This window comes from Durio zibethinus, chromosome 10 (assembly GCF_047325235.1).
Source record: "Durio zibethinus cultivar Kanyao isolate XHJ-2024 chromosome 10, ASM4732523v1, whole genome shotgun sequence".
Lineage (NCBI taxonomy): Eukaryota > Viridiplantae > Streptophyta > Magnoliopsida > Malvales > Malvaceae > Durio > Durio zibethinus.
In genome coordinates this window covers 1,383,857-1,406,034 of record NC_143171.1, presented here as the reverse complement: position 1 = coordinate 1,406,034, position 22,178 = coordinate 1,383,857, and the positions used below count along the sequence as shown (strand labels likewise).

Here is a 22,178-nt window from a genome sequence, read left to right as displayed (position 1 = left end):
ACGCCAACTAAAAGGGGCCAGATTATCTATGCTGCAGTCCACCCAGACAAAATCTACATTTTACATTCAAAACTTTGTACAGGTTTTGATAGTTGGAACATTATTTGCCAATGGAAAAGCTCCTATGAATTTATTTGGTTCTATTGAACCTTGATATAACATCATATACTATGAAATAAAAAACTGAGGAAAGAAAGAATCTGCAAAAATGAAGGTAACTTTTCTAAAGTTAGCCCAACATCCTAATAAAGTAACAGATTACAGTTTGATGTTCCGTAATGCAACAGAAATGAATGGAGAAAATGACTTTATTAGATTGATAGTAAACATATATAGAATAATCCTAAACTATTTCTATCTCATCAAGATTGCCCTAACAGTCACAAGAACGATAATATCAAGCAAGTGAAAGACAAAATCCAACTTCATCATAGCCAGGACAAAAGAATCAACTTTTACCACACTTGATCTCTGGCAGCAACAAATGCTACTACCATCTAAGAAATCATTTCATAGTAATTTATTTTATTTAGGAGAGATTGTTTGGCTCCAATGATTTTGATTACCCTGAGAAAATATTTTTGATATTTTTGACATCTTTCTTGACCTATTCAAGTCTTTTTGGGACTATATATTACTCCAGAGCAAATTTGTGACTAATAAAATTATCTCAAAATAAAAGATTGAAGCTACACTACATAGTTTGCACAGCTCTTTTTTTTTTTTTTTTTTTTTTTGGTATTGGGGGATGGAGGATATGAATTCAAGTCTTTGAGAAGGGGACGTATACACTAATCATTGAGCCAAATACTCATATGCAAATGTTTTAACACAGATTGAACTTCGATTAAAAAGGTATTACATACCACATATATATATATATATGTAGTCAACTGTAATTAAAATTCAGGTCTTCCTACATATATATTTTAAGATGGCCTATATATATATATATGCATCCATGATAGTCTTTTCACCATTTAGGTGTGGCAAACAAAGCTGAACACGTCCACTAAAAAATCATTCAAACTTCTACTCTAGCTATTTGAAATTGCACTCCATGTCAAATGGTTGAATATAGCTAGGAGCGGATCATATTTTAAGCAATTGGTCTATAAAGGAATCAAATCTCTGCTAGACCCGTATGTTCGCTTTTGGTACCTGACTGATTGAACAAGAACAAGGACAAGTGGACAACTAGAAGCTGATGAAGGCTATTTCAATATAGCAGCTGGAACACCTCTCTTGCCGACCCTTTGGTCAAATTAACATGGACTTGGTTTAAATTAATTAGCTTAACACTCCAACAAAATTCTGTCCTTTTCTACAGGCATTGGTTTTTTCTAAGCCGGTCTGTATCCGAGTCTATGCTAGCAAATATGCGTTTGACACATCTAATTCTCATGACGACTGCCATTGATTCTATAAAGCTACATATCATCAATAAAATAAGAAGGCGGTTAGAAATATGCTGCAATTTTCTAGAGAGAATTGCAGCACCAGCCAGAGCCTCACAACTCTCAAGGATCAACATTGTTTTTTCCAACTCAATTTCCTAGTAGAGTGCTAATTAGAATGGTTTATGCCGGCCAAATCATCTCCTAAAAGAAAATTTATATAATATATATATATATATATATATATATACATATAACAACTAATTAACGCTAAACTCCCTCATTGAATCCACCAGAAAGATGTTAAAGCTTCAGCTTTTTCTTTTCCATTTTTTAGGAATTCTGTTCTTCTCACAGCAATTTTGTGGTAAGAATCTAATGGCCCATGCATACATATATACTTAATTTTCATCAGTCTATTGGTTTCGCAGCATGTTCTAAATCCGTTACATATATATATATATTTATATATATATATATATATATATTATAATATGGTTCAGATGGCAAGGTGATGATGGAGTACATTGGAGCAACTGGTGTTCCTGTAAAATTTGATTCTGTTCCAATTGAAGATAGCATTGACTTCCACTTCATACTTAGTTTTGCTATAGATGGTGATCCCTCTGGCAATGCCCAGAATGGCAAATTCTCACCCTATTGGGCAGACACATTAACCCCAGAATCTGTCGCAGCAATCAAGAAGAGCCACCCCAATGTGAAAACCTTAGCTAGTCTTTCTGGATGGAGCCTAGGGGATAAAGTCCTCCGCTGGTACAACCCTGTCAACACCCAGCTATGGATATCAAATGCCTTTTCGTCATTGAAATCAATGGCAGAAGAATATCATCTTGATGGCATTGACATCGACTATGAAAACTTCCCCAAACAAAATTCATCTTTTGCTTATTGCATAGGTGAACTCATCACCCTCCTGAAGAACCAAAGTGTCATTTCTATAGCCACCATTGCTCCATTTCATACTACAACTATACCCTTCATTGAGCTATTTGATAATTATGGAGATGTAATTGACTTTGTCAACTACCAGTTCTATACTGATAAGGTTAGCAAACCAGAAGGTTACTTGGAAGCTTTCAAGCTTCGAGCTGGACAGTTCGAGAAGGATAAGTTGTTGCCTAGCTACGAGGTCAATGGGAGGGGAATTCAAGGTGACGCATTTTTTGATGCTTTAAGTCTTCTGGAAGAAAATGGATTTACTGTTAATGGAGTTATGATCTTCTCAGCCGATGCGTCTTCCCCCAATGACTATTACTATGAGAGAAAATCACAAGATTTCTTGCTAAATTCCACTAGTACGTGAAAAGTGTCTGGGCAAGTCACCTATTATAATATAAGTTAGAATAAATATGGCCATAATTCATAGGTGAGTTATGATGTGTATTGCTCATTGCTGTAACGTTTTTATCAGATGTATTTGATTAAATTCTTAATTTGGTAAATAATTATTTTTAGTTTGGTTTAAGAAATGCATTGATAATCATAGATTCTTGATTCATGATTTTAATTGAATTTTGCAGTCAGATAATAGAAAGCAGAAAAGCACACATCAGTACTGTACATCTTGTAGCAGCCTAGCAGGATATCCTGCTTCTTTGGGTAAAACAAACTATGTACATCGATATACTATATATTTACATTGATATCAACATAAATAACTTAAATAGATCAAGCGAAAGATACTATGTACATTTATATATATTTAAATGACATCGACATATGTGAAGATACATATTGTAAATTTATTTATTGTAACAGTTAATGTTGGATAAATTCAACACAAAATATATACAAATTACACTAAATATTGAAATTTTAGAAGTTGCTTTTATCGTGTAGCACTTAAGTTTTGCAATAATTTAGAGGTGGCTCCCATGGTATAATATTTAGTTCTCATCCTCCTGATGATTGTTTTAATATTATTTATGGAGATCCGTACTCAACTTGCGAGATATTATCCGTTTTGATTCAAAAGTCTCACGATTTTATCCCACAAAAGACGCCTCATAAATTTTGAATCTAAACCTTTGCATATATATCATAACAGATTCTTAAAGTATCATAATTAGAGCGTTCCATTTATGTTAAGCATGCATGTATTTTTATACATTACAATAAAAGATACAGATAAATAGTATAGTAGAAAGATTGATATTTTCTTTCTACAGCAACAAGCATACGGCTGACACTATTCGAAACATTACAAATTGGAATAACGAATTCCAATTAACTGTGGTTTGGAAACTAGAACAATCAACAAAGATGTTTTTTTATTAAATTGCTAAGGTTAGATGATTCACAAGCATGAAACTAGAATGGAAAAACCAATTATAAACTCCCAGCATAAAGATAGCAAGGAAGACCTTAATTATCAGTACTTGTTCATATTTTCACTTATTACTTTCTTAATGTCATCAGCAATGGCCTTTGCATCCATTGACACACCAAACAGTCCCCTCCTTGATAATCCACAACAATACAGGTTCTTTTCTCCCTTCCAATGGCGTGGGAAATCATTTTTGGGCAACCCATTTTCATTCAGAACATGTTTATAATCCTGTTCAAAAATATCATTATCACATTTTTTCAGTCTAATCACATGGTTTCATAATAATTTTCTGTGTAAATGTAAATTTGCAATATCATTTACAAATGAAAAAGAAAGAGTGAAGTTTGGAAAATTTACCTTGAGCCAATTATTAGCTATGCTTCTATGGCCACTTGCAAAAACTAGTGCATCAAACTCTCTCTCAGCACCATCCTCAAACAACACCTTCTTCCTGTTAATGCTTGATATCCCAGCTGGAACAACCTATATATTTATATCAAGCATGACAGAAATAAAAAGCATGAGAATATTTAACTTTAATTTAATATAGGGTCTCTATTTTAATCATTTGAAGTAATAGGAGCAAAACTTGATTCTAGCTCAGTAGCAGTAATGAAGTGTAGCCAACCATGATAAGGAGACAAATTTCCTAATTAATTAAAAAAGGTTTTTTTTCCCCATAAATCACACATAATATAAAGAGTAGCACATCGCACGACAAATAGATATATACAGTAATTAATTAAAGAGATTTGACTCTATAAATTGGTGGTAGAATATAAAAGATTCTAAAAAAAACACGTCGTGTTTAAGTTTTACCAACAATGTATGGAGCAAGACCCTTACCAGGCAGACGAGTTGTCCTCTGCGTGTGTGTGTGTTTTTTTTTTTTCACGTTAAAAAGGAGGAAAAAAAAAAGAAGCAGCAGGATATTATTGGCATTAATTGGGAATTTGATTTAATTGACCTTTATCTCTTTAGACTTGATCTTGTGGACAGTTCCAATATCAATTACAGGAGCCCTGCCAGCTGTTGATTTAAGAAAGAAAGGACCTTGCTTTGGTCGACGGATTCCATACTTGGATAGATCGCCATACGCTATGTTCGATATCAATACAACAATGAAATCCACCGCATAAACTGGGAGGTACTTGGATAATATCATCCCTAGCCGCACCATTTCTTTGCTTTACACGTGAAACTGCAAAAAAAGTCACATTTTTTTTGTTGTCAGATCAAATTAAATGGCCTATGTCTATATATTCCATAGGAAGAAAGAAGGATCGAGACATTATACTTATAAACCCTTTTAGGAAAAAAAATGATTAACAAAATAATTATAAGAAAATTTGTATGTCTCAATGTCCATTAATATATATATATATATATATTTTATGCTTCGATCGGGTCTTACAGGATTTCTGATAACAATCCAGGTATGAGCTCCAAAATTTGAAAGGTCACAAGGTATCTCCATTCCCGAATTACCACATCCAACTACCAAAACCTCCTTGTTTTCATACTTTTCGCCACATTTATATTCATTGGAATGGATAACTTCTCCCTTAACGGTATCTAACCCTGGCACCTCAGGAATGTGCCTGGCGCTGTTCTCCCCACTTGCAATCACCAAGAACTCGGCAACCTAAATTTCCACATTCCCTGATTGCATGTTCATGGCTTCTATTCGCCATTTCCCATCAACTTCATTGTAACTAGCCGATTCCACAGATCGATGATATAGAGGTTGGATATTGAATGTTGAAACATATTCATCCAGGTAGTCGACAAAAACGTCTTTTGGTATATAGGTAGGGCTGTGAGGTGAGTGTGGTTTGAAAGGAAGGGAGCAAAATTCTTTGGCTAGATGGAGTTTCAAGCAATCATAAGTTCTTTTCTTCCAAAGAGAAGCATAAACATCTTCTGTTTCAAGGATGATATGGGGAATGGAATGGGATGATAAGGATGCAGAAGTTGCAAGGCCAGAAGGTCCACTTCCAACAATCACTACGACGTTCTCCATCTTCTCTACTCTTTGGTATTGTTAATTAGAAAATAAATTTAAAAAATATAAAAATAATAAAAACGAAATTTGATTTTGAATTGGAAAACATTTACTTACACTTTTATAGTACAATAAAACTTCAAAATTTTCAAACAAAAGTAATGAACGGTTATATCATGTTGTTTAAATAGTTAATAACTCTTTTATTGTATTACTATTATAAACAATTGTTTATATTCAAAAACAAATTTTTTGTTTAAATGGTTATACCCGTTTTATTCTATACTTATTATTAACATTTGTTCGTTGTTTTTGTTTGAACATTGTGATTAAACGAACATTTTTTTTTTGTTAAATGAGATAGTTATCAAGAAAAATTCTGTTTTTTAAATGAGATAAGTAAAGAAGAAAAATTTATAATGAAATGTAAGGTTTTATGTATCTAATGAGTGATGATAAAAAAAACATCTAAGTTTCTTTTCCCACGATTCTGACTATTAATTGCATTATTCCCATTATTGCATATGTTGTAATGTATACATACATATATAATTACCAACTTCTGCATATTCGGGTTTTTTAATTACCGTATTGTAAATAATTACTAAATCACATTCCAATCAACGTACAAATGAGTTGGACTTTATATTTTCTTCTAAAAAAATTGATTACCTTTTGCTAATTTTGAGTTGTGTGTATATATATACTCCCATCATCTCTGTCCCAATTAACTCAAATAACAAAGTGTAGATGGAGGAAATAGAGCATAATATTCAACAAACAAGCAAGGCAAACATTAGCCAAAAGATGGAGCTCTCATGTCCAACGGTCAACAAAATAATTGGAGCAATAGTAGCTTAAAGATGCTCATGATAGATTTCACATCTCTTGATTATTGTAAACTCCTATATATTGTATTTAATTCTTTATCATAGTTTCCAATTCTATCGAGGAAGCTAACATTTGTGTTGTAATATATTTTTTATATAAAGGAAGGATCAGTCTTCAAGGACTCACGAAAAATTCAGTGAGACCCTATAATTCTTTTTTCTTCTTAAATTTCATCATATATACATATATATATATATGTATATATATCATAATTTTTTTATAGGAGTTTTTACCAATGCTCTAAAGATTAGGAAACAACATGCTTCGTATTACAAAATATTCAACACTAATTTTTTATAATTTGCTGATCAGTTGTTACAAAATATTCAATGTGTTTACATATGAGGGCAGCTCTTGCTCTGATCAATATGCTACTTGATGACGAATAATTGATAATGTACGTGGATTATCAATACATTAGATTATATAATATAAAATTTATTACTTACAAAATATAATTGTATATTTACACAAATAATTAAAATTAAGAAAGTGCATGTTAACATGAAGAGTTTGTTTTAGGTATATCACGTTAATATAAAATTTATTACTTTTAACGTTAACATGATTAAAAATTTGAAAAAAATAATTGAATGTAAATTTCAGCTCATTTTTATTTATCAAATAAATTTATTTAATGAAAGTGTTTCAATGGAAGTAGAGCTTTTATTTATAAATTAGATAAATTTTATTAATATTTATAATAATAATATTTTAAAATGATAATTTAGAAGTATAATGAACAATCATGTCAATTTTTACTAGTTCATCTATTTTGTTTTTTTAGCATTCCAACAAGGAGAGAAAATTTGTTGTAACAGACTATCGAGAAATTGTAAATTTCGGTATGAAATTCCTTATGCCGGTACAATACTCATGTATCTTTATGTACTGTCGTTTTTCCATTATTTTTTACTCACTTTGCTAATTAACTCCCCTCACACAATTAATTTTTAAAAATTAATTTTATAAAACAAACAATTTAACATACAATATGATAACATAATAAAAAAAATTACAAAAATAATATAATTTAAAATTTTAACATAATTAATATATAAATTTCAAAAAAAATCACAAAATATATTTTCTATTTGATACAATAATTTTTATATTTTATAAATATTACATATGAAATAAATAAATATTAACACACAAATTATAACGGCTGGCAAGACCTTACCTTTGTTCATCTCTCTCTCTCTCTCTCAACGGAACCCGCTTCATTTTGCTATTCTCAGATGTTATGCAAAATTACCGTGCTTTAGACTGGTTTGCTGAGACCTGAGAGCTATTCTAGTTCAGTCAGATTGGCATCACGGTTGGCCATGCTACTAAATTGGTTTCAGAGTCCATGAAGTGTGTGAATGGTCCACGAAAGAATAGAGCTAAAAGATTGGATACGGATCTAGATGGCTTACACTTCATAAGTTATACTGAATGAGTGAATGGTTAGATTGGCTATTCAAATTGTCTAAAATAAGAGAAGATAGTAACCATTTTAATTTTGGGTTCTTTTCCCTTTCTAGATATTGCACGTTCACATATATTAATGTTGGTAGGTTGTCAATGCTGTGCAGACAACTTTACTGCCATCATGCCCTTGCTTATTACCATTGAAGAGGTCATTGTCTTTGATTTCATTCTATTGAACGTATCTATGGTAATGATTTGCATATGAAAACATGAAAAATGTTGGTTTTAGTGTTTTTCACTTCCAAGAGACACAACTGTGGAGAATAAGAAGTTGCCTCTAAAACTTGGAAGAGGCAAAATAAGAGGCCTGTTTACAAGGTTCAAGTTTGATGATGCAACCAGAATGAGATATCTTGTCCAGACTGTACTCTCGGCAATCAGCAGATACCTACCAAAATTTAGCCCTACATTTTGTTTCACCTACTCTGATGCCAATGCAAGAAATGAGCTGAAGTCACTTGTCAAGGCTCTCCTCTGCAAAAGCTCAGTCTATGAGAAGGAACAACTTGAGGTGAACAAGGAGGATTTCTATGCTGTTTGCCAAGGGTCAGGCTGACTAGGTAGTACTAGTAATCAAGGGCCGTTTTGTTTTCCTTAGACGGTGCATGGCCTTCTTTGCATTGACACGTGGCACGTCAAGCACTCGCGTGTAGGTTTGTGATGTGATTGTGGTGCTATGCATTTGTGCATCACCTCCACATGCATTCCCGGACATCCCTTTTTTTTTTTTTTTTGCCATTGTACCATGCTCATGCATGGAAAATATGTTACTACTATTACTATGGTGTCATTTCTCTTTTAAATTAAAAAAGAATGATAAAATTTTTTTAGACATAATGTACAAACTAAAAATATTCTATTAATAACATTGTAAATTTTCTAAATTAAAATAAAAGTTTTTATAAGTTTGTTATTTTTTTCTTTTAATTTTGATTCTTTATTAAAAATTATAGAAAGAGAACTTTGGATATTCTAATTTTCTAATGCTAGCATTTGATATCATTTATTTGTGTAAAATTTTTCTTAACCGATTAACTAAAAATCACATAATTTAAAAATAATAAAGACCTTCAATTTGATTGAATAAAGTCAGAAATTAATTTACAAGAATAAATCTTTTGGTCCAAGCAGCACATAATTTAGACTTTTTGAAATTATTCTGTTCCATTATGAAACTAGTTCACAATAATCAATCAGCCATAAATATCTAATGCAAATGGACCCCCTGCTACTTTGATCCTAACTTTTTTTTTTTTTTGGTACAACTAATTAGTATGTTCTTCTTTGAATAATTATAGTATAAATTCTACTAAGATGAAAACTAAAACAGACTAAGAAACAACATAACCTAATACCAAACTTTTTTTTGGGTATAGAGGAGTATCAAAGGAGTAATACTTATTTATGTATATATTTTTTATGCCAAAATTTAAAACATACATTTTCTTAGATAAAAAATTTATATTTATGTATATTAATAAAAAAAAAGTTCAATAGTTAAAGTTTATTAAAAATTTGACAATAAATGATCATAAATTTTAACGTGTTAATTTTTAATTTATAATTCTATTAAAGCACGACAGTCATCTCTTGAAATTTCTTTTGGTGTAGGACACATCTGGTAATTTGTCTATCTCGATTTTTTTTAGATGCAAGGCAAAATATCAAAAGTTGTGTCGGTGAAAATGAGATAAAATAAATTTAAAAAAAAAATACATTAGATGAGAAGCGTCATCATCGTCAATGGTGGTGATGATATGTACCAGTAGCATGTTTGCACATTTATATACATATATTTATATAAAAGTTCAGTTCCAAAAAAAAAAGGGGGGGGGGTGTGAGGGAAAAAGAAAAACAGAGTGAAAAAGAAAAAGAAAAAAGCATAGGAGGAGCAGAGACTGCAATAAATACCCAGAAAAGAAAAAATAAAAATAAAATTAATTGATACTAACTTAAAACAATAGCGATAATCTTTTGATAATATTTAATATTTCTAATTCTAAAATAAATCCAATGGGAAAAGAGCTTTAACACAAAATCAATAGATCATTAATTCGGCTATGTTTGAAGTTGTGTTTGGGTTTTTATAGTAAAAGAAAAGATCAGACTTTTCGCATCTTCTCTCAAGATTTTTCAACACTGCCATTTAACTCTGTCAGTTCTCTCTCTTCTCTTTTTGTCAATCGGTTTTCCTTTGTCTGAGACGATGAACAAAAACTACTTAAACTTTTTTCCCATGCTTTTCTTCTATCTTTTCTTTTCTTTTCTTTTTTGGTCTTTGGTTTTTCATTTCATTGGTGAACTTTTTTCTGTATTTAATATGTGGGTTTTCATTGATATCAAGCCTTCTTTTTTGTTTTTGTTTTTATGGGTGTTGGTATCTGGGTTTAGATTGAGAGAAAGGGTTCAAATTTAACAGACGGGTTGTAATTTTAGCCTTAAATCCATGAATTTCCTTTCTTTCTGCCACTTTTTCTTTGCAACCAAATATAGATGAAAACTTCATTACTTTGTTTGTTTGCTTGTTTTTTTTTTTTTTTTTTTTTTTTTAATTTGGGAGATGGAATAATTTCAATTTGCTTTTTTTTTTAATGTTACAATATGTCACTATCGTTTTCTTTTTATACTAATATATTAGCGTAAACCACGGGTGGGAAATATTTGTGCCAAGAAGAGGCGACTTATTTGATAGTGGGTTTTGGCTCTGTTTTTTTGTGATTTTTTTTTTCATGGCTTAATTGTTATAAATTTCAAAAAGAATTTTCACTAAATGGTCCCAGCTTGTCACTGTAGGTTCTTGTTTGTGAACAGTGCTGGAATTGTTATAATGAGTCATGACCGTATTTTCTTGCTAGGAATTAACCCTTTTATTCTTCTCTGTTATCGTCTATAATTCAGGTTTTAGTGGTCAGAATGAAACTGTTCCCACTTGTGTTCTGAAATGCTGATCTGGGGTGTCGAGTTCTAAATATGGCCTGGATTTTGCTTCTTGGTTGAATATACATATAGCCTTTCTCTGTCAAGGTGCCTTGGGAGGCTCAAAAGGATATTTGGGTATGGTGAATTCAAGCTGTATTACTGGAGTTTTCTGAATTTGTTGAGCTGTTGCAGTCTTATTTAGAGAAATATGGTGCCGTCTGGGCCGTCAACTCCAATTGGTGGTGCTCAGTCTGTTTCTGCGACACTTATGCGATCAAATTCTGCTATTTTAGGATCTCAAGGTGGTTTAATGCCTCAGCAAGCAACATTTTCATCACTTGTCTCAGCAAGAGCGCAGCATAACATGAATTTGCTAGGAAGCACAGCAAACATTTCATCACTTCTCAATCAGACTTTTGGCAATGGGGGTTCGAACTCTGGCCTATCTGGTATGACTGGTTTCCAGAGGGGAGGTTTTGATGCCACAGCTCAGTCTGATCCTCTCGCTGCTGTAGCAAATGATATTGGTTTTAAGGTACCTCCTTCATCGTTCACTCCATCAAATGTTTCGAATTCTGGGTCATCAGGCCAACTTCAGAATCAGCAAATTGCAAGCTCTGCTGGAAACCCTGCACTGCTGGATCAACAGCAATCTCAAGTTCAACAATTTGAGCAACAAAAGTTTCAGCATGATCAGCAGTCAATGCAACAGTTCCCTTTTTCCCACAGTCAATCACAGCAGCAATTTCGATCAATCCGAGGAGTGTTAGGTGGCACAGGTGCAGTCAAGTTGGAGCCTCAGACTATGAATGACCAGATTGGTCTCAAGCAACAGTTGTCGTCATTCCAAAATCTTGGACCAGTGAAGCAAGAACGTCAACAGAACCAAATTGGAAGAGGCATAGGACCTGTAAAATTGGAACGTCAACAGTCTGATCAAGGAATGCTTTTGCAGCAGCAGCAACAACAACAACAGCAGCAGTTCCTCCAATTGTCTAGGCAGTCTTCTCAAGCTGCCCTTACACAGATGAATCTTTTGCAGCAACAGCGTATTTTGCAGATGCAACATCAACAACAACTATTTAAATCACATTCTCAGCAAAGGCGTCAACTACAGCCACAGTTTCAGCAGCAGAACTTGCCAATTAGATCTGCTGCTAGACCAGCTTATGAACCAGGAACTTGCGCCCAACGTTTGACCCAATACATATATCAGCAACAGCACAGACCTGATGTAAGATAATTTTGCTTGTGAAAATATTCGTTCATCCGGTGATTGCTGTTCCACTTGGTTGTAACACTTGTTCTTGGTTCAAGATAACAATATTGAATTTTGGAGGAAATTTGTTGCTGAATTTTTTGCTCCTAATGCAAAGAAAAGGTGGTGCATTTCGTTGTATGGAAATAGTCGCCAAACTAATGGTGTTTTTCCTCAGGTATGTTGTCTAAAGAAATTAATTAATTTACTCTTTACTGTCCATAGGGAGAGGAAAACCTGGTGCTTTAGAAAGAGAGAGGATTGGTGGTTGGCATGGAGTATCCTTGGTGCATTCCCTTCCCAGAATTTTAGATTTGCTAAATGATGTCTCCCATTATCACTGTTTTTTAATGTTTGATGTGGGTGCAAAATCTGAATAATGAGTTATTACAGATAATTACCTTTGTGGTTCAGTTATGCTATTTTGGAAAACAGTCTGACGCAAAAAAAATTGTCAGATAAGGTGCTATAGCTTCCATTGTAAGCCTGGCCTCATTTAAGGATAAGTAAGAAGATTTTAGTTCTTAGCATGGGGAAAAAGTTGTATGGTTTCAAAAGGACTTTATAATTCAAGTGGACAGTTATTAAAAGTATCTATAGAAGTGGCAGTTGGTTTTGGGATGTGACAATAATTTTCTCTATTGTTGTTAAATAAGATTTGGATTTGGATGCTTGGAGAAAACATGCTTCTATTGTTAGAAAGGAAAACTTTGGTATTAGTGAAGAGAAAGAAAATTTAGTAGTTTTTTGTGTGTTGACCGAGGAGAATGCTAGGATCTTGATTGCATATCTATTTATATCTCATTGGAGTCTTGGTCAATTAAAATGACGCTTCCCACTTTTTGGAATGCTTCACAACGTTTAAGATTTTGTTGTGTTGCCATTAAGAGGAAATATTAGAAATTTAATTGAAGCTTTCGCAGGATATATGGCACTGTGAAATATGCAACTGCAAGCCTGGTCGTGGTTTTGGTATGTTATTTCTTTCACCTCATATTTTATGGTAATTTAAAGACTCCTGCTTTTGAAGTTGACTTTATCTTGTCATAGTAAGTTAGGAGCTGACTATATCTTGGTATATTAAGTGAAGAAAGTGTTCTGTATTCTATGTAAATGGTCCTACTTCTTAACTAGTGTGTTTATCAAGTTCTGCATCCATGACTACTAGGAAAATATTGAAAACTACTATGAGGGTTCAATCCTTATTGATTCACCTTTGGCAAACAATTAGTGACAAAGCTCAAATCTCATGCTTATATATATGGACTTTTTATTTAAATGCAATCCTTTGTAGCACATTTTGGATACTTTTGGTGCCCTCTTTAATCAAGATCTGGGTTTTCTTTGCATGGAAGAAAGAAAGATTCTAAATACTTTACCAATAGAAATGGTGTATGCTACCTTTCTTATGATTGTCAATTTGGATTTGCATCCTAATTTCGGTACATGGGCTTCATCTAAAGCAACAATACAGGATAAGTTGGGTCTTCAATCTCCACTCTTATTGTCTGAGTCATAAGTATCATAGACGCTAGGCTGTTGCTCTATCTGTTTACTCTCAGGTCAATTAATAACTTCCTTTTTACTTGGTGTACATTTGAAATGGCAATCTTTTATATATGAATCAAACATAGGTGATGCTATATTGCTTCTTTAACTTTTCTATCTCATTGTACACAAGTTTTAGGAAAAGAAAAGGAAGGAGTAGAATAGTGAAACTGTTGAAAGTAAGATAATTGGTAATTGTAAGGTCTAGACTCCATAAAGCTGGTGCCAATAAAAAATGAATGTTATTGTACGATGTACTGCATGATATTTTCCTCCCTGCTGCACAAGTTTATCTCTATTTAATGAGTGGTCCATGCTGAAGAAAACTAAGATATGCCTTCAAAGCTAAGCAGCTGAAAATCTAAGTAGAATTTCATTCATCTTCAGTGAGAGAGTAAAGAATATAACTTGTAACTGTATGGGGAAAAGGGTTCTATTAACTATAACAAAAGGGTTTCATTACTTCATGTACCAATTTGCACAAAAAAAAAAAAAAGCATGAAAAGACGTCCCCTCTTTGTTGAAATGGAATTTAATGTAAACGTCAAATTCTTCCTTCACACACATTGTCTTTGTACGTTCAGAGACAACTGTTGAGGTTCTGCCCAGGCTATTTAAAATCAAATATGACAGTGGCACTTTGGAGGAGCTTCTTTATGTTGATATGCCTCGTGAATATCACAATGCAAATGGTCAAATCATCCTTGACTATGCAAAAGCAATACAAGAGAGTGTTTTTGAGCATCTTCGTGTGGTACGGGATGGTCAACTTCGTATTGTTTTCTCGCCAGATCTGAAGGTTTGGGTACGCTAACCCTGTGTTAATGGAGGTTATAACTTCTGGAACTTCCAATTGGTTGCCATTCTATTTATCTTATCTTTTTCATGCTATCTAGATTTGCTCTTGGGAGTTTTGTGCACAGCGTCATGAGGAGCTTATCCCTCGAAGATTGATAATACCTCAGGTATAGAAATTGATGCTTTATATGTCTGATGTAGATTTATGTGCTTAACTTTACTTTGCCTTACTATAATGCTGGCACATTAAAAATCATTATTCATTGCTGAGCAAGTTCCTCTTATCTCCACTCTAAAAGAACATAGATAAGCCTGATGTTCATTTTAGAAACAGGGGACACAGGGAGTAGTAGAAGGTGAAGAAAAATGATTAGGCTACCCCTCCCTTTCCCTGCTCCGAGCCCTGAAAAGCAAAAATCTCTGTTTTTTCTATAGGGTGGGAGGGAGGGAGTATGATCGGAGAGAACTGGCGGATTTCAGTATGGTTTTTTTCCATTGCTCTTTTTGTATTTGCTTTGACTTATCTTCTCTGCTGGAGGTGAAGAGTGGTTAGATGGGCTTTGATGAACTGAAGAACATTCTTTCATAGATTCAATGAAGCCTTTTACCTGATATAAGTTGGGGAAGAGCTTCATTTTCTTATACTTTGATAATTGACCAAAGTGGATTCCAGGTAAGTCAACTTGGAGCTGCTGCGCAGAAGTACCAAGCATCAGCACAGAATGCATCATCCAACTTATCTGCACTGGACTTGCAGAGTAACTGTAACATGTGAGTTTATAATCTTATTAGATCACTCTCATAGTTTATGACTTATCCTCTCCCTGCGGTCACTGTAACATGTTAATTATTTATTCATAACTGTGTCATGAATATACACTAAAAGGTTTTTTAAATCATTGTAAAGAAACTTTGTTACCATAAGTTATTAAGGTAATTTTTCTTATCTTGCAAATGTTGTTGTAAATCAGCTGAATGCCATTGAATTCAACTTTAAAGCAAGTAAAATCAAATGTCAATATATGGCCTGATAGGCTTAAACATCTGTTACTGGCTGTACCTAGCCAAAGTTAGATGCCCTAGGATATATAAGCTTATTTTTGTGTCCCTGAGGCCATATGCCCTTCTTCTTTTCCAAATCCTGCTGCCACCCTTAAGCATCTCCTCTCCCTCTCTTTCCCCTATTTGATTCAAGGCATAGACCAGCGCAAACATGTGAAAAAATCAATGATGGCCATTGTGACACCCAGGCCAGTCTCCCATCTATTCTTTTTCTTTTGCTCTGTGTCCTTGTTGTAAACTCAGATCTTCTAATCTCTCAGGTCAAGGCAGCACCATCCTAGATGGCTTTTTCATTGATGGTGTTATCTTCTTTTCTTCCTGCTTTTGTTTTAAATTCCCTGTATCCAGCCATGTTCATACTGTGCCTTTTTCTCAAAGAGAAAATTAACTCATTTATTCTATGCCATATTTAACTCTTGAATTTCTATGTTGGCATATTTGAGATATATCCACATCGAACACGGACATGAGGGCTGTGCCCATTCATGCTTCCTAGATTGGTTCTGAATTGACAATCACAAAATGTTTATTGCGATTTTTTTTTTTTATATTACTAAGGATTGGTGATAGAAGGAAAATTTGAAGGTATCATCAATGGATTACAACACACTGAATGAAACGAAGATGCAGATGCCTGCCAGAATGAAAGGGAGTCTAACAAAATCATAAAGCCATATTATGTTCTATGGTATTGGTTTCTGTGGGGTAGTTAGAGGACAAAATATCCATTAGATGGGTCTAGCGAAATGGACATGTTGACACGACATGTAAGATAAGCTAGTCTAAGAAATGAAAATATTCGTAAGAATGTGCATGGCAATCAGCAAAACTTAAATGGTTTACTCATGCAATATAGACTTAGGGATGCTCCCATATACGAGTGATTGGATTCAATTGGGACTGAAGTAGAGGTACTAAAAGATGATGTTGGGAAGGTGATGAGAAAGGACTGGATTGATGTCTTTGGATCTTCAGAGGATGTAACCTTAAACCATGTGGGCTAAAGAAAATGAATTCATGTATGTGATCCCAAACTTGTTGGGAGTAAGACTTAGTTGGTTTAAGTGTAGATGATAGTTCAAATATGTTTTGAATTATGCCCCCGTATGTTTACTGAATAGTATGTAAAAGTGGTGTATTTGGACATCTAACTGAAGGTGATGTGGAGTGGTGTTCTTGCAAGGGAGACCATTCCATCATTACCTGATTCACTTATTTCATGCATGACCTTTTGTACATATGCATACTTTTCACGTGTCACCTTAGATTACTTTGTCGGTTACACATTTGATTCTTACAGGTTTGTTGCATCTGCTTGTCAATTAGCGAAATCCTTGGATGTTCCTTTAGTTAATGATTTAGGGTACACAAAAAGATATGTGCGGTGCCTTCAGGTATTATAACCTGCAACATTATTTTCCGTCATTATGAATTATAGCATTTGTTTATGGTTTTCCTTTCTGCTCTAATGACTTTAGTTCAAACTTAGATAAGTTTTGTGATCAAGTATAGTTGCTAGTTTTGTTGCTCTCAGATCATAACCTTTTTGCATGGTAAAACCTGTTGCATGGCATGGTATTTTATTAAACTGTGAAAAATAACAAATGCACAGAACATGGCTTATTTCTCTTTCTTTTTCTCTATATTTTTTAATAAAATTCTTCTTCTTTTATGTCTAGAAATATTGGGATCTTCTCTCTTCTTTTTTTCTGCTCTTTTTGCATACAAATCAAGTTGTTAAGCAAGATCTAATAATTGAATGAGTACATGTGACGTGGAACTGAATGAAGCCTTAATTTCCCTATTTGTCCTGTATTAGAGCCATGTAACTAATTTTTATAAAGAAACTTAGTGGTTTGAGATTTATGGGTTGGCAATTTTTATTGATTGCATGAAATTCTATAGTACGATGGAATTTTTAATAATAAAACTAGAGCTACTGATCTAAACATTTAACATGAGTACAACGGCCTTTGCGATCATTTGACCAGAATTCTAGGGTTGCCATTTGGAAAATGAAAAAGCCATGTAATGATTTTTAAAGCTGCTCATGTTAGCACTGGTAGTCGGTACCCTTAGTGGCACATAGTAGCCGTAGCCAGTATGAACAATTTTGCAGAGGTGTGTTTTTCATGAATTAATGTACAGAAAATAATCTGATGATTTTATGAAAGTATGGGGACTAAATTCATAGTGGGACTAAATACATACTTAAACCTTATAATTTTATTTTATTTTTATAGTTTCTTGGTGACATTAATTAGTTATACATGTCAAGTATAGGGACATAAATGCTGTACTGATTGGAAAATGAATTACTAAATGAATGAGCCTTATCTTTATAATAGTGTTTAAGCTTGATGAGATTTATAGGTCTTCCAATCTATGGAAATGATTAGCTACAAAATTTTTAATATGATTAGTATTGTAGATTTAGGAGAGACTAAAAATTTTAGAGGTAGACTATGAAAAACACGGATACAAATAATAAGAAATGATATGAGGATTAAAGAAGTAGATAAAAAAGTTGTTTTTTATAGAACTGAGTGGCGCAAGAAAATTCAAAACTACAACTTAACATGAATTTTTTTTTTGGCCATTCATACAATCGATCCTAGAGTTATGAGATATAAGGCTTTTGTTGTTGTCCCCCCCCCCCCCCAAAAAAAAAAAAAAAAGGAAAGAAAAAAAATGTAAAAATAATTTGTTACATGGGTGATCACCCATGAGGCTGTCACAACTCTATGAGCTTTTAGACAAGATAATAACTTTTCTTATAATCCTACTTTTCTCTTTGTCTGCGAATGTGCCTTCTCTGGCTGATGTTTTCTTGATTCTCATGCCATCTTACATGAAAGCACAAATTCAAAGCTTAGCTTGAGAGGAATTTAAGTTACTTTTGTACATGATCTAACTGGTGGTTTCCAATTGCAGATATCAGAGGTTGTTAATAGCATGAACGATTTGATTGATTGTAGCCAAGAGACAGGGATGGGACCCATGGGTAGAATTTATAAATTCTGGTCTTAAAATATTTATGATCATTATGCATGTTCACTGATTTATTAAAAAGCAATTTTGTTGATCAATTTGTGTGATGCTGATGTTGTTGATCTTCCTGGCCTATCTGAACCCCTAATAATTAGGTAGAGCAGCAAGAAACCTGAGAAGATGCAGGTTCAGGTTTTCATTGCCTTATAATAATCCCAAATACCCTCAGTTGATGGAGGCAACAAATGATCCCCACCTCGATTTCAAGTTCAATTGATGTACTTTGGCTGGATCATGGATGTGCCGAAGCTAATGTGGCATAATATTTGGATGCCAGATACCTTGACCAGATTTTACAACTGGATCAACACTAGCTTTTTTTTTTTTTTTTTGGAAATAAAACTTAATGTGGTTTTAACTAAGAGATCAAACTAGCTTACAGGGGCTGTTTTAATGGGCATTATGCCATTTAGGAGGATCAGTGGCTCCTGTTTGGCATAGACTGAGCTTGAGGCCCTGAGTGATACTTGTATTGCACTGGCTTCTTTTGTTTTTGCTTTTATTTTTCATATAGTGTTGAAGAAGGTTCTCATAAACTTCTCTCATAGTACTTTAATAAATCAAAATTATTTAGGAAACCTTGAAGTGTCACAATTAGCATTGCTGTTGATCTCTTTTTTAATTGGTTATAGTTTTCACTCTGCCTTAAGACATTGGTAATTTTTTCGATTCATGTTCAGAAAGTCTGGCCAAGTTCCCAAGGAGTTCCCCATCATCTGCACAGCATAATTCTGCTCGGCAAACTGAGGAGCAGCAGCAAATTACTGGAGAAAATGCAAATAATGATCCTCATTCAATACATTCAACTGTTCTGCGGCCTTCTACAAGCAATGGTGTTGCTAGTGTAAACAACTCGCAGGGTGCAACATCCACTTCTACTTCTGCTACCACCATTGTTGGGCTTCTTCGGCAGAATTCCATGAATTCTAGGATTGAAAACCAGATGAACAATCCAAATGGTCCCTATGCTGGAACCCCAGTTCAGATCCCATCTGCAGGGTCCTCTACTACTTTGCCACCCACTCAACAAAATCCATCTTCACCTTTCTCATCTCCGACACCATCCTCATCTAATCTGCCTCCTCAGGGTTCTCATAATGCCTTGGCTTCTTCAACTAGTGCAAAGAATGTCAATTCAGCAAATTCATCAGCACAGATTGCACTGCAGCAGTCATCTCAGTCAAGTGAGGTTGACCCCAATGAATGCCAGAGCTCCGTTGAAACAATCATTCAAGAAATAATGATTTTATCACAGTTCAGTGAAGCAGGTAGCATGGTCAGTGTTGGTTCTGTAGGGAATAACTTCAAGAACAATAATGGGCTTCCACAGGTGAGTGGCAGCTGCCTGATGGGGAATGGGATCATTAATTACAATTCAGGCATTGGAGGTGGAGGATTCGGGAACTTGAGTGGTGGCATGGGTCTTTCTCCCAATCCCACTGCTATGAGATCTGTCATGGGCAACAACTCTATGAATTTCACTGCAAGGGGGAGCATGCCATTGATTTCTCAAGATGCTGTGAACCATCAGCAACGGGAATTAGCTATCAGAATACTTAATGGGCTTGGAGCAGTAAATGGCTTTAATAACCTTCAATTTGATTGGAAATCCCCCTAAATTAGCTTTGTTCACTACTCTTTTATGAATTTGCTGAGGTTTGTGATGGTAGTACGGAGTGCATGTGCCATGCTTCATGGTTTGCCTTGAGTTTGGAGTGGTGATGCATAGGTAAGAGGATTTTTTTCGACCTGGTACTGACTATAGAGAGAAAGATAACAGGTAATTCAGCCTTGGCAGGTGGAAGAGTTAACATATAATTCTGTGTGTCTAGAGTGTGCTTAAAGGGTTCCCTTTTGGACGTCTGTGTGCCATCTTTCCTTGTAACAGGTGCCACAAGGGAACTCGGCTTGAGGGTTTCTGAGAATAGCTTCCGAAGATTGTTCTCTCTGATGAAATTTTGTATACGTGATTGAATATATGTAATGCTGTTACATGTAATGGATGAAATTTGCATCAGCTTGTCTGAATGATGTTTGCTGGCGGTGCTTGGTATGCAAAAATATTCAACAGGGATTAAAATGAATAGTTGGCAACGGGGAAGGACGAGTTGCATTTGTGTGTGAAGCTGGCAACATTGACGGCCAAATACCAGTACTGCAGACTTAAATTTTGCCGTTCTAATCTGTCACTCTCTGGGAAAGCCGAAAAGGACTTAGCTTTCTAATAGAGAGATTAGTTCATTGCTTATGTATATACTATATAAACATGGAGCATGTGTAAACAGAATAGAGGAAAAAGAGAAGATAATTTTTTATTGATTAACATGAGAATTAGAAGGATTTAAATAGATTAAAATTTAAGTTTCATATTTACCTAATAACTAAATTACTTAAAAATCTTAATTTGATAATATTTAACAGTTTATATTTTATAACAAGATTTTGATTTTTTACATTCTCTCTCCAGTTGGTGCATAGATGTTAATCATGTCTAACTTGTTGACTAGTACTTCAAAATCAAGTCTAGACAAACTTTTGCTTAGAATGCTTGTTGTTTGTTGCTCTGAGGTGACAAATGGCATGCAGATTACTCCACTTTCTAATATTTCCTTAATAAAATGCCTATCAATCTCAATATGTTTTGTATGATCATGTTGAACTGAATTATTAGCTGTGCTTATTGATGTTTTATCATCACAAAACAATTTCATATGGGGTTTTGATTCTAGCTTTTATTCTTTAAGAACTCTTTTTACTATATCATCTCACATACTCTATTAGCCATAGCTTAAAATTCTGCCTTTGAACTACTTTGTGCAACAACATTTTGCTTCTTACTCCTTCAAGTGACAAGATTACCCCAAAGAAATGCATAAGAATTAGAAGTTGATCTTTTATTGGTGATTGAGCTTGCCTAATCCACATCTATGAAAACTTCCACACTTCTCAAATGGTTTTTCTTGAACAATAATCTTTTTCGAGGTGTATTCTTAAGATATTTCAAAATACTGCATACTGCTTCAAGAGATTTTTCATATGATGAGTGCATAAACTGGCTTACAACATTGACTATGAATGCAATGTTCGGCCTTATGTGGGAAATATAGATTAGTTTTCCTACAAGGCGTTGGTATCTTTTTTTTTAATTGGCATTCATTTGGTTTTTCTTCCAAGCTTTGGTTTAGGTCCATTGGTGTATCACTTAGCCTACAACCACTTATTCCAGTCTCTTTTAGCAAATCTAAGATGTATTTCCTTTGTGATACAACAATTCTCTTTTTCGATTTGGTAACTTTCATTCCCAGAAAATACCATAATGGTCTTAAATCTTTGATCTCAAATTTTGTTGCAAGGTATCTCTTCAATACAGCTATCTCAATATCATTTCTTCCTATAAGAATTATGTCATCTACATAGACAATC

At 34.0% G+C, this 22,178-nt stretch overlaps 2 protein-coding genes and 1 pseudogene across 2 annotated transcripts; 2 read left to right on the top strand and 1 right to left on the bottom strand.

Moving 5' to 3' along the window:
• The first annotated feature begins 1,697 nt into the window (after nt 1–1,697).
• On the top strand, nt 1,698–2,721 carry LOC149516319 (chitinase 2-like). The gene is made up of 2 exons (XM_089767247.1): nt 1,698–1,764; nt 1,901–2,721. The coding sequence occupies exons 1-2, from the start codon at nt 1,698–1,700 to the stop codon at nt 2,719–2,721; spliced, it is 888 nt and encodes a 295-aa protein (XP_089623373.1).
• Nucleotides 2,722–3,439: 718 nt separating this feature from the next.
• Nucleotides 3,440–5,770, bottom strand: LOC111292447 (putative indole-3-pyruvate monooxygenase YUCCA10; annotated as a pseudogene).
• A 4,905-nt stretch (nt 5,771–10,675) lies between these two features.
• LOC111292353 (transcriptional corepressor SEUSS-like) lies at nt 10,676–20,783 on the top strand. The gene is made up of 9 exons (XM_022884683.2): nt 10,676–12,272; nt 12,355–12,474; nt 13,220–13,268; nt 14,429–14,643; nt 14,741–14,809; nt 15,316–15,413; nt 17,005–17,098; nt 18,639–18,708; nt 19,436–20,783. Exons 1-9 carry the CDS (start codon nt 11,247–11,249, stop codon nt 20,371–20,373), a joined length of 2,679 nt encoding a protein of 892 aa, XP_022740418.2. The 5' UTR covers nt 10,676–11,246; the 3' UTR covers nt 20,374–20,783.
• The last annotated feature ends 1,395 nt before the right edge of the window (nt 20,784–22,178 follow it).

Coding starts and splice junctions, on each gene's coding strand:
- LOC149516319 (XM_089767247.1), top strand. CDS start 1,698: ATGTTAAAGCTTCAGCTTTTTCTTTTCCATTTTTTAGGAATTCTGTTC. Junction 1,765..1,900: donor CTTCTCACAGCAATTTTGTG/GTAAGAATCTAA, acceptor AATATGGTTCAG/ATGGCAAGGTGATGATGGAG.
- LOC111292353 (XM_022884683.2), top strand. CDS start 11,247: ATGGTGCCGTCTGGGCCGTCAACTCCAATTGGTGGTGCTCAGTCTGTT. Junction 14,644..14,740: donor TTTTCTCGCCAGATCTGAAG/GTTTGGGTACGC, acceptor CATGCTATCTAG/ATTTGCTCTTGGGAGTTTTG. Junction 18,709..19,435: donor GACAGGGATGGGACCCATGG/GTAGAATTTATA, acceptor ATTCATGTTCAG/AAAGTCTGGCCAAGTTCCCA.